General features: G+C 43.1%; 1 protein-coding gene across 1 annotated transcript in view; it reads left to right on the forward strand.

Annotated features, from left to right (window-relative positions):
• Positions 1-17,159, forward strand: part of SLC39A11 (solute carrier family 39 member 11) — a 404,839-nt gene that overhangs the window by 97,623 nt on the left and 290,057 nt on the right. Inside the window, exon 3 of the mRNA XM_073606902.1 lies at positions 15,161-15,310. Coding sequence (XP_073463003.1) covers positions 15,164-15,310 — 147 coding nt within the window. The 5' untranslated portion in view covers positions 15,161-15,163. The remainder of the gene's footprint in view (positions 1-15,160; positions 15,311-17,159) is intronic.

A 17,159-nucleotide genomic window follows, 5' to 3' on the forward strand; every position in this document is an offset into this window, starting at 1 on the left:
TTTTTTCTTTGAATGTTTTTATTCAGCTTTAACAATATACAAAGGGTGAACATTATTTGCCATGTATTAATATGCAATACACATACTTATGCTGTCCATACACTATACGAAAAATCGGCCGAAATTCGGTCATTTAGACAGTGCGTTCGTTTTTCGGCCAGTCAAAGGGCACAAAATCGAAAAAAACAAAACTTTTTGAGCCGAAAAAACGAAGGACAAGTTTGGAAATTTTCTGCCGAACGATAAATTGAAAGGTTAATGTGTTTCCCGTTCGAACTGTCTGCACATGTAAAAAAAAAAAAAAAAAAATTGCATTCATTTATGTCCACTGAACGATTTATAGGTCATTACATGATGGCACTATCGTTTGCGCTCACGGCCAAAAGTTTGTTTTTCGAAAATGGGTTTGGCCGATTTTTTTTTTGTATAGTGTATGGCCAGCATTACATAGGTGACTATAGATAGCAAAGTAGTAAATCTACATGAGCATTGGTATAGATTTCAAGTGTTACTTATAGGGCAAGAGGTGTTATCCCACTCCTCCAGACACCCCAATGGGAACATACTGTGACTTGGTGAGAGGGCAACACCTTCAGGGCCATATCTCTATTATATCAATCACACATTAGTCTCTTTTTTACCTTCTCCCCTTAGCCTACTCCTCTTTCTCTTCCCAGTTTTTGGGTAACTTTCCATCACTGTCCTACAGCCCTGCTTTTTTAAAGCAGAATTCTAGCTAAAGCATAACTAGTCTTGAAAATTCTCCCTCTCTACCCTTAACACCTATTCTACCCTCTTCTTCCTTCCTCTTCCTTTTTTTTTCTTCTCTTGTGTCTTCTTTTTCTTCTCTCTTCTCCTTCCCTTTTCTCCCTCCTTTTCTTCCTCTTCTCCTACCTCTTCTTCCTCATTTTCTTCCTTGTCCTCGTCCTCCTCCCCCTCTTCCTCCTCCTCCTCCTCCTCCTCCTCATCCTCCTCCCCTCTTTTTTATCCTCCTCCCCCTCTTTCTCATCCTCCTACCCCCTCCTTTCTTGTCCTCCTACCCCCTCTTCCTTGTCCTCCTCTTCTCCTTCCTTGTCCTCCTTTTTCTTTGTCGTCGTCCTCCCACTCTTCCTCATTTCCCACTTCCTCGTCGTCCTATTTTTCTTCCTCGTCCTCCTTCCTCGTCTTTCTTCCTCCCCCTCCTCCTTCCTTGTCTTTTTTTCCTCCTCCTCCTCCTCCTCCCTCCTCCTCCTTCCTCATTTTTCTCCCTCCTCCTCCTTCCTCATTTTTCTCCCTCCTCCTCCTTCCTCATTTTTCTTCCTCCTCCTCCTCCTTCCTCATTTTTCTTCCTCCTCCTCCTTCCTCATTTTTCTTCCTCCTCCTCCTCCTTCCTCATTTTTCTTCCTCCTCCTCCACCTTCCTTGTCTTATTCCCTCCTTCCTTGTCTTATTCCCTCCTCCTCCTTCCTTGTCTTAGTTCCTCCTCCTCCTCCTCCTCCTCCTCCTCCTCCTCCTTCCTTGTCTTATTTCCCCCTCCTCCTTCTTCCTTGTCTTATTTCTTCCTCCTCCTCCTCCTTTTCCTCGTCTTTCTTCCTCCTCCTCCTTCCTCGTCTTTCTTCCTCGTCTTTCTTCCTCTTCCTCGTCTTTCTTCCTCCTCCTCCTCTTCCTCGACTTTCTTCCTCCTCCTCCTCCTTCCTTGACTTTCTTCCTCCTCCTCCTCCTCCTTCCTCGACTTTCTTCCTCCTCCTCCTCCTTCCTCGACTTTCTTCCTCCTCCTCCTCTTCCTCGTCTTTCTTCCTCTACCTTCCTGCTCTTCTTACCCCCCTGTATTTTATATCTCCTACTTTTCCTTTCCATTTTCACATATTAATATTTCTTTCCCTTTGTTTACTCTCTTTCTATTGCTCTTTTTTCTCACTTTCCTCCTTATATTTATTCTCTCTGCTGCATGCCAACCTATCCCTTCTTTTCCTTGAAGCTCCTACGACTTTTTGTTTTCTTTACCAAAGACTCCTTAATGCCCTCTTATTTTCTTTTCCATAAGCCTTGTTCCTTCCATTCTGGTTTTGTTTTATTTTCTCCTATCTGCCCTGATATGTTTCTTTTCTTTTCTTTTCTTTTCTTTCGTTCGTTCGTTCTTTCGTTCTTTCTTTCTTTCTTTCTTTCTTTCTTTCTTTCTTTCGTTCTTTCGTTCTTTCGTTCTTTCGTTCTTTCTTTCTTTCGTTCTTTCTTTCTTTCTTTTCGTTCCCTTTCTCTCCCCTTTCTTTGCTATAATATCTGTTCACTTTGCTGCATGCTTACCCACACCTTTTGTGCCCTGAAGCTCATAATACTTTGTTTTCTTTTCCATATTCCCTCTTTCTTCCCTTCTTATTTTCTTTTCTTTTCTCTTATCTGACCTGATGGAGGTTCTCCAAATGAAAGAACAATAAAGAAACCTCCTTTTACCAACAAGCGGCTGCCTAGATATTTTCTAATGTGCCAGAGCACATTCTCCTAACTATGACTTGATTTTCATACCCTTACCGAACAGTACCGGTAAGAGGTCTGTGATTTTTTTTTTTCCCCTAATGCTAAGTCTTTTTCGGACTATTGTTATTTATGGCAAATTTCACTTTCTGAATCTTTCTCTTTTCTCCTGTGCTGAGCAACCGATGTGAAAGGAGAAGAGTGGGCTGCCTGCTTTGTTTTGCTATGATGTTAATCATGATAGTTTGACATGATGAATATTCTGCACAGCGAGACATTTAGGTGTAAGGGGGAACCTGCCTGTTCATCAACATCAGAAAGTTTTATCTATATAAGAAGAAAAAAAAACTCTCTGAATATTCTACTTTATTTTAGCCAACAGCAGCTGGAATCTGATTTAATGCTTTACAAAGCTCCGGCATAGTCTCGCCCTCCTGCTGCAATATTGCACTGTGTTTTTTACTGTAGAATAGTTCAAAAGTGAGAGTTGATTTAAAGAAAAAACACTTTGTGCATTATAGACATCTATTCATTAAATCATTTGAAATTTTTATTTTATTCAGTACTCAAAAATGAAACCCTATGTAGACATCATTGTCAAATATGAATGCAGCTCTTCTTTCATTTATACATTGTTTAAATGTATATATTTTTTTTAATGCAACCAGTGTTGGTACCCAAATTTGACTTGGTATCAGCTTACTGATATCCACTGTACAGAGAGAGGAAGAAGCAGCACAAGAAGCCAATCGGTGTGCTGCAGGGCTTGTGTCCTAGCAAGGAACATGCTAACTGGAGAAGGGAGCAGAGTTGCATAGATATGAGCTTATTAGTTTGCTACTACTTCTTTCACTGTACATTCACTCTGGTCCTCTTTTTTTTAATTTAATTTTTTTAAATAACAAACATGTCATACTTAAGTGTTCTGTGCAGTGGTTTTGCACAGAGCAGTCCCCATCCTCCTCCTTGGGTCCCCCATCGGCGCTCCAGGCCCCTCCCTCCAGCCTAGTGCCCTCATAGCAAGCAGCTGGCTATGGGGGCACCCAAGCAGTCTCCCTCCCAAGCTGCTGCTCCATGTGTCTATTCACACACGAAGCACAGCTTGGCCCCACCCCTCAGTCCCCATCCTCCTCCTTGGGTCCCCCATCGGCGCTCCAGGCCCCTCCCTCCAGCCTAGTGCCCCCATAGCCAGCAGCTGGCTATGGGGGCACCCAAGCAGCCTCGCTCCCAAGCTGCTGCTCCATGTGTCCATTCACACACGAAGCACAGCTTGGCCCCACCCCTGCTCTCTCCTTGGCTTTGATTGACAGAAGTGGGAGTCAATGGCAACCGCTGCTGCCTCAGCCATTTAGGAAGGAGAGACCCGGGAGGGCTGAGGCTGTCGTGCACATCGCTGAATCGAGATGGGGGTCCGGTACGTTTTTAGGTGGGGCTGGAGGTGCTAGAATGTATGAAGGTAATAAACCTTGAACCTTTACAACCACTTTAATCGCCTTCCTTACTTATTTCCATGGTCTTTGCTGCATGCATGCCTACCCCTTTTTACGTCTTTTTTTTCTATAGCTCTTCTATCCTTTCATCCCCATTTTCCTTCTTCCTTTCCTTACCATTTTCTTCCTTTTTCATTCTTCCTTTCTGGGTATAAAGAGTTTCTCAAATGAGACCATATAGAAACCTCCATTCTTACCAAAAAACAACATCCCAGATGTTCTCCAATATGTCAGAACACATTCAACAACCTTTGACTTAGTTTTCATACCTTTATTCGAACTGGCGCTCAATAAACGGAGTGTGTGTGTTTTTTATTTTAATGTTAAAATCAGCCTATTATTGATAATGGCAGATGCCAAATTTATGTCTAATTAAAAAAACAAAAACAAAAAAACATACATTTGAATTAAATGGATAATACGTTTATATTGTCTTTATCATTTGTCATTAGACAATCATTGCACACATGTACATAAAAAAAAAAAAAAAAAAAAAAGACTTTTTGGAAATAAGATTTTTGACCTACCGGTAAAATCCATTTCCTCGGTACGTACAGGAAACATTAGTATGCCTTGGACATTGGCAAAAACGAGAGGCTGCAGGGAGATCCCCTATATAACCCCCTACCACTCCAAGCTAGCCTCAGTTCTGTAGCAAACAAGAGTGAGTTATGGAACGGATGGCTGGGGTCGTATGTCTTGTACTGTACTCTAGGAAATTTTTTTTACAGTTTAAAATGTTTGATTGCTTTGAAGCAGGAAAAAAGAATAATATCCCAATTACGTTGGAAGGCAGATACCACCTTCAGGAGAAGAGAGGCCTTAGGCCTTGTTCTTGTTCAACATTAGAAAAGGCTCCTTACAAGATATGGCCTTCTAATGCCGCGTACACACAATCGGATTTCCCGACAGGAAATGTTCGATGGGAGCTTGTTGTCGGAAATCCCGACCATGTGTAGGCTCCATCGGACATTTTCCGTCTGAGTTTCCGACAAACAAAATTTGAGATATGGATCTCAAATTTTCCGACAACAAAATCCGTTGTGGTAAATTCCGATCGCGTGTACACAATTCCGGCCCACAAAGTTCCACGCATGCTCGGAATCAGACAGAAGAGCCGCACTGGCTATTGAACTTCATTTTTTTCTCGGCTCGTCGTACGTGTTGTACGTCACCACATTCTTGGCGATCGGAATTTCCAACAAGATTTGTATGACTGTGTGTATGCAAGACAAGTTTGAGCCAACATCCGTCGGAAAAAAAACATGGATTTTTTTGCCGGAATGTGCGATCATGTGTATGCGGCATTACTCTTCCTGGCAGAGGTGATGGCCATAAGAGGCCACCTTACAAATAAGGTCAAACAAGGGAACATCCCTGATTGGTTCAAAGGGTGGCCTCTGAAGAGCCTAGAGAACCAGATTAAGATCCCAATGGGATTCAGGGGAACAAACTGAGAGAGATGTGCGCTACTCCTTGAGCAAAGGCCTTAACTAAAGAGTGAGAAGACATAGGTCTCTGAAGCAGAATGGCCAAGATTTGTTCTTGAGGGTACTTGAGGCCAATTTTAGGTCCAAACCAGATTGAAGGAAGGGCAGAATATGTCCCATTAGGTATTTTTTAGGATGAAAGTTCCTCAACTTGCACAAAGCAAAGTAGACCGTCCAGGTGCAATGGTAGACTTTGCAAGAGGTTGACTTCCTAGCTTTCAAGAGGGTATGGATGACCGAATGTGAGTCGCCTTTCTCCCTCAGGGCAGTGTCTCCAACAACCATGCTGTTAAAGCCAACAATCAAAAAGCAGGATGAAATACTGACTCTTGGAACATGGACCCATAGAGCACCTGCAAGCTAGAATATGTCTGAGCACAATGTCATTCTGGGCCAATATGGTGCAATTAGAATCACAGGGATATCCTCCTTTTCAATTTTGCAAATCTGGAGAGGTAGAAAGGTGATGATCGGGTAGAACTGATCCCACAGCAGTGCTAGAGGGTCCACTGCAAAACCCAAGGGTCCTTGGATGTGGCAACAAACCTGCCTAGCTTGTTGTTGAATCTGGATGGCAGGAAATCCAGGCCTGGGGTTCCCTACCTGTAGCAAATGGCTTGAAAGCCCATTCCCCTGAATTTGGAAGTTGACAATAAAAGTTCCCCTGCCAATTTTCCATGCCAAGATGTGGACTGCGAACAGGGCTGGAACGTGATGTTTTGCCCAAGAGAGTATTAAGTCTTCTTCTCTTAGAGAGGCACAACTTCTGGTGCCTCCTTTATTGAAGTAGGCCACAACTATGGCATTGTCTGACTAGATTCTTGTCAGGTGTCCTCGCAATAAAGGAGTCCAATGTTGAATGGACAACATTGAAGAATGTGGATCGAAAGCCCAGTTCTCTTTCAATGACAAAGTCCCCTGTACTGACAAGTTCAGGACTTCTTTCCATCCTGACAGGTTGGCATCAGTCATAAGGAACTTTTAGGCTGTGGGGGAAAAGGCTTTTGTAGCTCCAGTGCCAAATTGAAAAAACACCATGTCAGGGAGAGTCTGGGCTTGGGGTTCAAATGCATCAGGCAGACCAGAGACTGAGTCTGTTTGTCCCACAAGGTCAGGATGTTGAGTTGTAAGGCTGGGTTCACACCTATGTGAATTGGTTGCGGGTTTCCCTGCATCCAATTCGCATAGCAAGAGAATGTGACTTGCTCTCTATCGAGGTTCACATATCCCCGGGGCGGCTGCGGAGCGCACTGCACAGAAATGCTGTGTGTGTTTAGCTCCGTTACAGGGCCTAATTCAGTCAAAGATTCGGCCCTCATTTGTCCCTGAACCGGAGAATAAGGACGCACAGTGCTCCTGTGCGATCCACAACCAGTTCCAGTATGAACCAAGCCTAACTCTCTGGAATGAAGCTGGGTGCATGGGATCGCCTTGAAGGATGCCACAATGAGACCCAAGACACTCATGCAAGCACAAATGAAGGGCTTCCTATTTGGCATAAACGGCTATGGCATAAGAACAATTGGATAGATTTTGAATTGAAGCAGAAAAGGTATCAGACAAAGATGTGTCCGGCATCAGACCTAAATACTCCAATCTGTGAGATGGGTCCAGACATGACTTCTGGAGGTTGAGGATCCAACTGAAACTCAGAAAAAAACTATACCTTCTTTTGGATGTTGTTTGACAGGAGAACTGGTTCTTTCACAGAAGATCGTCCAGGTACCCACAACGTAAATCCCTTGAGAACAAAGCAGAGACAAAATTGGGATCAGCATTTTTGGGAAAACCCGGGGGGGGGGGGGGCAGACCAATGGGAAGGGTGACAAACTGGAAATACTGATTGCCAACCACAAAATGCAGAAAGTGTTAATGAGATGGCAAAATGGGAATGTAGAGATAGGCATCCTGGATGTTTTATGGAGTCCAGAACATCTGGAAGGAAAGATGCAGGCAATGACTGACATGGCATTTTTCCATGCCAAATTCTGAAGTCTTCAGGTATTCAAAAGAACAGGCCAAACTATTCTGTTTTGGCTTGGGAATCGTAGAGGTTGTAGTAGAAACCTTGGAAGCATTCCCCTTGTTGGTACAGAGGTAATGACCCATTGATTCAACAGCTGATGGACAGCAGACAGCAGATTCGCTCACTGTGACAGGAATGGAGACAAGTTGGAGGGCATAAAGCAGGGAAGAGATAGTGTTAAACTCTAGTTTATAGCCAATGGAAACAACACTCTAGACTCGAGCATCTGAGCAATCTTCACACTAATGGGGCGGGCACTTAACCTCTCAAAGTAGAAAGGCAACAATTGGCCTTGTGGTTCACAAGGCCAATTGTTGGCTTTCTACTTTGAGAGGCTAAGTGCCCATCCCATTACTGTGAAGAGATCTTTGCTGGTTTGAAAGGCTATGTTTTCTAGCAAAATTATGATCCTGACGTTTGGAAGACTGAGAGGAATGAATGGAACCTTTCCTAAGCAGATGACCTACTAGTAGGTATGCATGCCTATTTCCCTATTTCTTCTAGGGGAGGAGAATGCTTCTCCTTCCCCTGTGATCTTCTTGATATACTTATCCAAGGAAGCACCAACCAAGCGTTCACCTTCAAAGATAACTGCTGAAGGCATTTCTTGTATGGGAACTCCACTGACCTGCATTTAAAGCAGTACTAGAACTAAAGGCAAAACTTGTTTTTTTTTTTTATTTTGGATAGAGTAAGGGAGAGTTATAACCTCTGCCAGGGTTTGTTTAAATCTGTTTTCCATTGGAGAGATTTTCCTTAATTTCTGTCCCAAAGCCAAGATAGGACATGAAAGCAAATCCCTCCAAAATGAGGGGATCCCTGGTTGTCACCAGAACTGGTGTTCCCAATGGAATAATTCCCCTCACTGACCCCAATGAAGAGGCACAGTTCCCCCAATGACACCAAAGATGGGGCTTTGTTTTTTTCCCACTGACATCGGGACCTTTTTTGCTCCCAGTGGCCACAGTCCCTCCCCCCAAATGTCTGAGGGACAGTAAGCTGACCCTTTGTTTAGAAAGTTTGGAGAGCCCCTGGGATTAAGCCTAGGGTTTTGGGCCATACGCTTAGTTCAGGCACAACTTCAGACTGCATGATAGTGCCCGCCAAGGCAAAGCTAGCCTCAAAAAAGGCATCACCTGCAGTTGACTAATTGTTGCACAAATACTCACAGACTACTTTATTAGATACACCTTGCTAGTACCGGGTTGGACCCCCTTTTGCCTTCAGAACTGCCTTCATTCTTCGTGGCATAGATTCAAAAAGGTGTTGGGAACATTTCTCAGAGATTTTGCTCCATAGTGACATGATAACATCACACAGTTGCTGCAGATTTGTCAGCTGCACATCCTTGATGTGAATTTCTTGTTCTACCACATCCCAAAGGTGCTCTATTGGATTGGGATCCGGTGAATGTGGAGGCCATTGGAGTACAGTGACCTCATTGTCATGTTCAAGAAAACTGGTGAGATGATTTGAGCTTTGTGACATGGTGTATTATCCTGCTGGAAGGAGCCATCAGAAGATGGGGACACTGTAGTCATAAAGGGATGGACATGGTCAGCAACAATACTTGGGTAGGCCGTGGTGTTTAAAAAGATGATCAATTGGTGCTAAGGGGCCCAAAGTGTGCCAAGAAAATATCCCCCACACCACCACCACCAGCTTGAACTGTTGATACAAAGCAGGATCGATCCATGCTTTCATGTTGTTTACGCCAAATTCTGACCCTACCATATGAATGTCGCAGCTGAAATCCAGACTCATCAGAACAGACAACATTTTTCCAATCTTCTATTGTCCAGTTTTGGTGATCCTGTGCGAATTGTAGCCTCAGTTTCATGTTCTTAGCTGACAGGAGTGGCACCCGGTGTGGTTTTCTGCTGCTGTAGACCATCTGCTTCAAGGTTGCATGTGTTGTGTGCGTTCAGGGATGGTATTTTGCATATCTTGGATGTAACAAGTGGTTATTTGAGTTACTGTTGCCTTTCTATCATCTGGAACCGGTCTGCTCATTCTCCTCTGATATCAATTTCGTCCACAAAACTTCAAGCGCTCACTGTATATGTTCTCTTTTTCACACTATTACCTGTAAACCCGAGAGATTGTTTTCTATGATGTTAATCATGATAGTGTGAGATAATGAATGTTGCACAGCAAGAGATTGGGGTGTACGGGAGAACCTGCCTCTGCTTCAATATCACAAAGTGATATATTCTTTATATATGTAAAAAAAAATCTCTCTTATTATTTACCGTATTGTGGACAACAGCAGCTGGAATCCCTTTTAATGCTTTGCAAATCTCAGGCGTACCGGATCCCTCCTGCTGAAATAATTCATCGTTTTTCTTTCTTTTTTCTGTGATATTTGTGAAAAGTGAGGGTTTCATTTAAAGCAAAACATGGAAGGAAAAAATGAGTCATGGGCATTTTATTCACGAAATCAAGTCAAGTCAAGCTTTATTGTCATTCCACTACACATAAGAACATACAGTGGAACGAAATATCGTATCTCCCAGGGCCACGGTGCTACATACAAAGTAAACATAATTATAACTACAGTCAGGTCCATAAATATTGGGACATCGACACAATTCTAATCTTTTTGGCTCTATACACCACCACAATGGATTTGAAATGAAACGAACAAGATGTGCTTTAACTGCAGACTTTCAGCTTTAATTTGAGGGTATTTACATCCAGATCAGGTGAACGGTGTAGGAATTACAGCAGTTTGTATATGTGCCTCCCACTTTTTAAGGGACCAAAAGTAATGGGACAATTGGCTGCTAAGCTGTTCCATGGCCAGGTGTGTGTTATTCCCTCATTATCCCATTTACAAGGAGCAGATAAAAGGTCCAGAGTTCATTTCAAGTGTGCTATTTGCATTTGGAATATGTTGCTGTCAATTCTCAATATGAGATCCAAAGAGCTGTGACTATCAGTGAAGCAAGCCATCATTAGGCTGAAAAAACAAAAAAAAACCCATCAGAGAGATAGCAAAAACATTAGGTGTGACCAAATCAACTGTTTGGAACATCCTTAAAAAGAAAGAACACACCGGTGAGTTCAGCAACACCAAAAGACCCGGAAGACCACGGAAAACAACTGTGGTGGATGACAGAAGAATTCCCTGGTGAAGAAAACCAGGAGGTAGGTGTATGTGTGTCAAAGTCAACAATCAAGAGAAGACTTCACCAGAGTGAATACAGAGGGTTCACCACAAGATGTAAACCATTGGTGAGCCTCAAAAACAGGAAGGCCAGATTAGAGTTTGCCAAACAACATCTAAAAAAGCCTTCACAGTTCTGGAACAACATCCTGTGGACAGATGAGACCAAGATCAACTTGTACCAGAGTGATGGGAAGAGAAGAGTATGGAGAAGGAAAGGAACTGCTCATGATCCAAAGCATACCACCTCTTCAGTGAAGCATGGTGGTGGTAGTGTCGTGGCGTGGGCATGTATGGCTGCCAATGGAACTGGTTCTCTTGTATTTATTGATGATGTGACTGCTGACAAAAGCAGCAGGATGAATTCTGAAGTGTTTCGGGCAATATTATCTGCTCATATTCAGCAAAATGCTTCAGAACTCATTGGATGGATCTTCACAGTGAAGATGGACAATGACCCGAAGCATACTGAAAAAGCAACCAAAGAGTTTTTTTAAGGGAAAGAAGTGGAATGTTATGCAATGGCCAAGTCAATCACCTGACCTGAATCCGATTGAGCATGCATTTCACTTGCTGAAGACAAAACTGAAGGGAAAATGCCGCAAGAACAAGCAGGAACTGAAGACAGTTGCAGTAGAGGCCTGGCAGAGCATCACCAGGGATGAAACCCAGCGTCTGGTGATGTCTATGTGTTCCAGACTTCAGGCTGTAATTGACTGCAAAGGATTTGCAACCACGTATTAAAAAGTGAAAGTTTGATGGATGATTGTTAAGCTGCCCCATTACTTTTGGTCCCTTAAAAAGTGGGAGGCACATATACAAACTGTTGTAATTCCTACACTGTTCACCTGATTTGAATGTAAATACCCTCAAATTAAAGCTGAAAGTCTGCAGTTAAAGCACATCTTGTTCATTTCATTTCAAATCCATTGTGGTGGTGTATAGAGTCAAAAGGATTAGAATTGTGTTGATGTCCCAATATTTATGGACCTGACTGTAGCTGTACAAAGAATAAAAACATAATAAGGAATACACATCTGGGAACTACGTAACTGTACATATACTATGTTTCCAAAAGTCTTTGTAGCAGGAAGTGTTTATAAAAGTGTCTATTCAAGAGTAAAAAGGAGGGGACGTGAGACGTTCCTGATCACAATATATAGGAATAGAAGAGGTTTCAAAGAGGATTGGAGTTGAAGGCTCTCACAGCCTGGGGTAAAAAAACAGTTGAACAGTCTGACAGTCCTGGTTTTGATACTCCGGTACCTTCTACCTGATGGCAAGAGCTGAAAGAGACTGTGGGAGGGATGAGTAGGATCCCTCACGATACTGGTAGCTTTTCTGGAGCATCGTGTATGAAAAATGTCCAGGATGGAAGGAAGAGAGACACCAATATTCTTTTCAGCCGTCTTCACTAGCCGCTGCACGGTCTTGCGGTCAGCGGAACTGCAGTTCCCCATACCAGACAATGATGCAGCTGGTCAGCACGCTTTCAATGGTTCCCCTATAAAAACATAGTAAGGATGGGTGGGGGGAGACTGGCTTTTTTTAAGGCGGCGGAGAAAATATAGGCGCTGTTGTGCCTTCTTGGTTAGTGACATGATGTTGGTTGTCCAGGTAAGATCCTCTGAGATGTGCACTCCCAGGAGGTCTTCCGGTTGAAAAGTCCAGGATCCAATTACAGAGGGGCAGGTTGAGGCCCAGCGAGTTCAATTTAGTGATAAGTTGCTGAGGAATTATTATATTAAATGCTGAGCTAAAGTCAATGAACGGCATTCTAACATAAGAGTCTTTCTGTTCTAAGTGGGTAAGGGCCAAGTGAAGAGTAGAAGATCCGTGGAACGGTTTGGACGGTATGCAAACTGATATGGGTCCAGCGTGTTTGAGAGACTGGACTTAATGTGATGAATGACTAACCTCTCAAAGCACTTCAAATCAAGAAAATGTTCAGTTTTATTCAGTACTTAAAGCTGAAATCTAGATAAATGTCAGACACAAAACTGAATTCAGCTCTGTGTACATTAACCTCTTGCTTACTGGGCACCTAAACCCCCCTCCTGCCCAGACCAATTTTCAGCTTTTAGAGCTGTCGCTCTTTAAACGACAATTACGCGGTCATACAACACTGTACCCAAATTAAATTTTTATAATTTTTTTCCCCCTGCAAATAGAGCTTTCTTTTGGTGGTATTTCATCACCTCTGGGTTTTTTATTTTTTGTTTAAAAAATAAAAAAAGATTGAAATTAAAAGGAAAAAAAAATACAAAACCATTTTTATATTTTGTTAATAAATTTTGCAAACAGGTAATTTTTCTGCTTCATTGATGTACGCTGATGAGGCTGCATTGATGGGCACTGATAAGGCGGCACTGATGGGCACTAATAGGCGGCACTGGTGGGCACTGATGAGGTGGCACTGATGGGTGGCACTGATGGGGGGCGGTACTAAAGGGCATTGATAGGTGGCACTGAAGGGCACTGATAGGTGGCAGTGATGGGCACTGATGGGTGGCAGTGATGGGCACTGGTAGGTGACACTGATAAGCAGCACTGCTAGGTGGCACTGATTGGCACCACTGGTGGGCATTGATAAGTGGCACTCATGGGCATTGATAGGTGGCACTGATTGTTGGCACTGTTATGCACAGGTGTGCACTGATTTGTGGCACTGGCAGGCGGTACTGGTTGGCACAGATGAGGCGGCTTCGCTTCGGCTTTTCTTCGGGATCGATCTCCCTTGCACAGAAGCCGGTGATCAGCTTTTTTTTCTGTCAGCGCGAGGAGAAAAAAAAACGATTACCGATCTTCTGTTTACATCGCGCGATCAGCTGTCATTGGCTGACAGCTGATCACGTGGTAAGGGGCCGGGATCGACCCCTTACTCCAATCTGTGATCACCCGAGACTCATTGACTCTGTGATCACATTTTTTGAAAATTAAAACGCATTTTTCATTGTTTCTGTTAGATGATTTATTTGCAAAATTAATTTTTTTCATAAATTTAGCCCAAAATATATTACTTTGGGTAAAAATAACCAAAATCGGTGTATATTATTTAGTCTGTAGGAAAGTTATAGAGTCCACAAACTATGGGATATATCTGAAAATTGACCAGTCCTGATGTACTGACGGCTGATCTCATTTCTTGAGAGACGAAAATGCCAGGACAGTACAAATACCCCCAAAATTACCTCTTTTTTTTTAAATTAGACAGTGCAAGGTATTTAGTAAGAGGCATGGCGAGTTTTTTTGAAGTTGCAATTTTTTGTCACAAATTTTTGGAAAATGAAGAAATTTAAAAAAGTGTGTGGTTTTTCAATTTTTTTCAATTTTGACATTTTTTTTTTTTTTAACATACTGTTACCAGTGCAGTACAGCATTATCATATATATGGTGTGGCGGTGATCAGGGACATTGACTGGTGACAGTATGTAAAACAAAAAATGCTGATTTATTTTTCAACAGTTACCATAGTAACACTGTACTACTCGGGAAGTGATGAGGATTTTTTTTTTACACATTATGATTGCTTATACCAGTGAATTTCACTGGTATAAGCAACCATTTTTACTGATTGTAACCGATTCATTCACTATGTATTATGATTAGCTTTGATTGCCCACAGCTAATCACATGGTACAGTATGGACTGTATTTGGCCCTGTTTGTACCATGTGATCACTGTGACCAATCACAGCTAGCAACACAATTGCACATAATGGATAGCATGAAAGGAAGCCATTCATTTTGAACAATTGTCATGTGATCTGCTGTAATTGGTTACAACAATCACATGGTACCGGCAGCCATGAACACCAGCCAGTGACGGATCGTGCCGCAGCGCAAGGCGCGTTCTGGGAGGACATCCTATGTATGACTTTGTGTTTTGTCACATTCATTTATTTGTATCTCTAGATTACACAAATCAAACACCCCACTTCTGGTACCACGTGTTTTTTGTCATGTTTTTGAGGTTGCGTTCGATTTGTGCGAAGAGAGATCACACAAATACTTACAAGTATGACATTTTTTTTTTAAACGTAATGACAGACGCAGATAAAGATAATGAAAATATTAGGAGAGAATACTTAACTAAAGATGCTGTTTTGCCATGGAGTCTGCTTTTACGCAGCATGGCCAGATAATCAGACGGACGCATTCTTAATGCAGCTCTGTTGTGAGACCAAAATCTTACCAGTTTTGGCTGTGGTAATATAGAACATGAATGTAAGGAAAGAACCACCCCCCAGCCAACTCCCCTTGGAAGCAATAATTTGACCTTCTGAGGAAAATGGCACATTCCTGAAGGAGAGGAGGCTGGCTTGTCCATAGGGTCAGCTTACAATAGCATTCCAATCACACGAGTCCGCTAAAAGTTACCAGACTAACCAAATATTAGAAGCTTTATTAGATATTGTGAGCCATAGAGAATATGCAAATTTCCCTATCACTTTGGCATCCTTGTTATATGTTATACATGTTCCCTGGTTGTGCAGTGGGGTATCTCTCATTCTGATTGTTTGATCTTTTTCCTCCTAGGTGATGTTGGCAGCCTCTTATTGGTCTCTCCTGGCCCCAGCTATTGAGATGTCGGGGGAGTATGGAAGCCTGGCTTTCCTCCCTGCCGCCGTTGGTTTCTCCTTGGGGGCGGGCTTTGTGTATTTTGCTGACCTGCTTCTGCCGGCACTGGTGAGTACAAGTAACTATTTGCAGCTTCAGAGAAGCATAATCCAGTGGAGATTAGGTAAACTGACATTGCAACAAAAAGTGTGACCGCATTCATTTGATGGGCACCACACTTCTTTAATGTACTGTTTAGAAGAGGTTTGAATACTATGCAAAAAAAGAAAAAGGACTCTCTAGTGGCTGCACCCCCACACTTGATCTACAGCTCACTTTAGTTTGGTGCCCTGAGGAGGTAGCTCTGCTGGATCTAGAGTTATGCTTTCTTATGGGTTCCAAGGATTGCCATTATTTTCTTTGTTGGTTGTCCTTGTTCACTACTTGCTGCAACTGAACGCTAAGAAGCTTTTGCATAGTGTCCAAGCCTCCTGTGAGGAGCACATTGAAGAATACAAGTGCCGTGTCCTCTACTGAGCTATGGGAGAAAAGTATTTTTGTTGGGTAAAAACATGTCATAAGCCATATGGCCAACCTGCTCAATAATCCCTCTGTTGTAAAAAAAAAAAACAGAATATGTAAAGAGCTCAATAGCTCAAGCTGAGATTCACACACAAGTAAATAAAGCAGAACAGTAATGTTACGGTTTAGTTTGCAGTTTCTGGCCTGTGTATTCTTACCTCCTTGAACAGTGGTTCTGCTAGACCTCTGATTCTTTTCACATGTGCTGTTTGGCTTCTGTTCTCACCTATGGGTGTCACCTGTTGTTATTCTTTGTGGTTTTATTTCCTTCCCCTCTATCACTTCCAGACCTGTCACCTAGTTTGCTTCCCTATATAAGACCTGCTCAGTGCTCCGTGTTGCCTGAGCAACTTCCTAGTTCTATGAGCTCCTGTTTGCCTAGTGTTTTTTGTGTATTCAGTGCCTGACTTCCCGTGTACCAACCCCGACTTCATCTTCCATTTCTGCTTGTCTGCTGCTTGCCTTGACCTCGGCTCGTGTCTGCCGCTTGCCTTGACCTCGGCTCCTTTCCTGGATCCTCTTCTGTCTCCTGCCATCTATACTCTGTATATGTGAATGGTCTGTGTTTAGTCAGCTGGACGTACTTGGGGGATGTAACCTGGTTCCAGCTTGCTGCAAGTTCTTCCCCACCATCAAGGACCTTGGTGAAGAAGCAGTCTGGAGCTTAGATTATCTTTATTGCTCTATTGGTATTTATCTTGTGCTGCCTTGAGCTGCAATATTAATAACCATTTTGGCTAAGATCAAGTGTAGTATCTATTCTTATCAGCGTCCAGTACGGGTGCTATGCCGTCATTCTGGCTTAACCGGGAGTTGGGGTGCGTCACTGTGGTATCCCTGCTGGTATGATGGGGGCCCTGAAGGCTAGTACTGGCTGGAACAGAAAGCAGGGCGCCCACAGGCTGTTGAGGCACGGAAGTAATTTCGCCGGTAAAAAAACTGTCTGGGCCCATTTCCTCCTGGTTTAAACAGATCTACCTTGTCTGGCCATGGGCTGGGAAGGCAGAGAGTCCGCTATGTCTGTGCCCCCTGGGAGTGGTCGCCATAAGGGTGCATTTCGTAATACTTGGGTGTGGGACCCCACATTGCGAAACGACAGAAGGTCAAAGCACTAAAGCTTTCCCTGCACTACGGCTTTTAAGTCTAGGCCTTTGGGCTTAAGTCCGGGGCAATTTTTGTTACCGGTCTCGGGGTCTAGCCAGTGCACATTGCACGGCCACTTATTTATTTTATTTTCTCCTCACGTTTTGTCACTTTTACGCGTGTTTGTGTTTTTACTAAGATGGAGGGTGTGAGTCCTTGGGCTTGGGGGAGGATGTGTGGTCTTCAGGTTCCTTCCTCCTCTGCTCCTGGGGTGGGGGTTCTCTTTGGGAGAGCCTCTCGACCTAGTAATCGG

The sequence above is a fragment of the Aquarana catesbeiana genome, linkage group LG12, assembly GCF_042186555.1.
Source record: "Aquarana catesbeiana isolate 2022-GZ linkage group LG12, ASM4218655v1, whole genome shotgun sequence".
NCBI classification, from domain to species: Eukaryota; Metazoa; Chordata; class Amphibia; order Anura; family Ranidae; genus Aquarana; species Aquarana catesbeiana.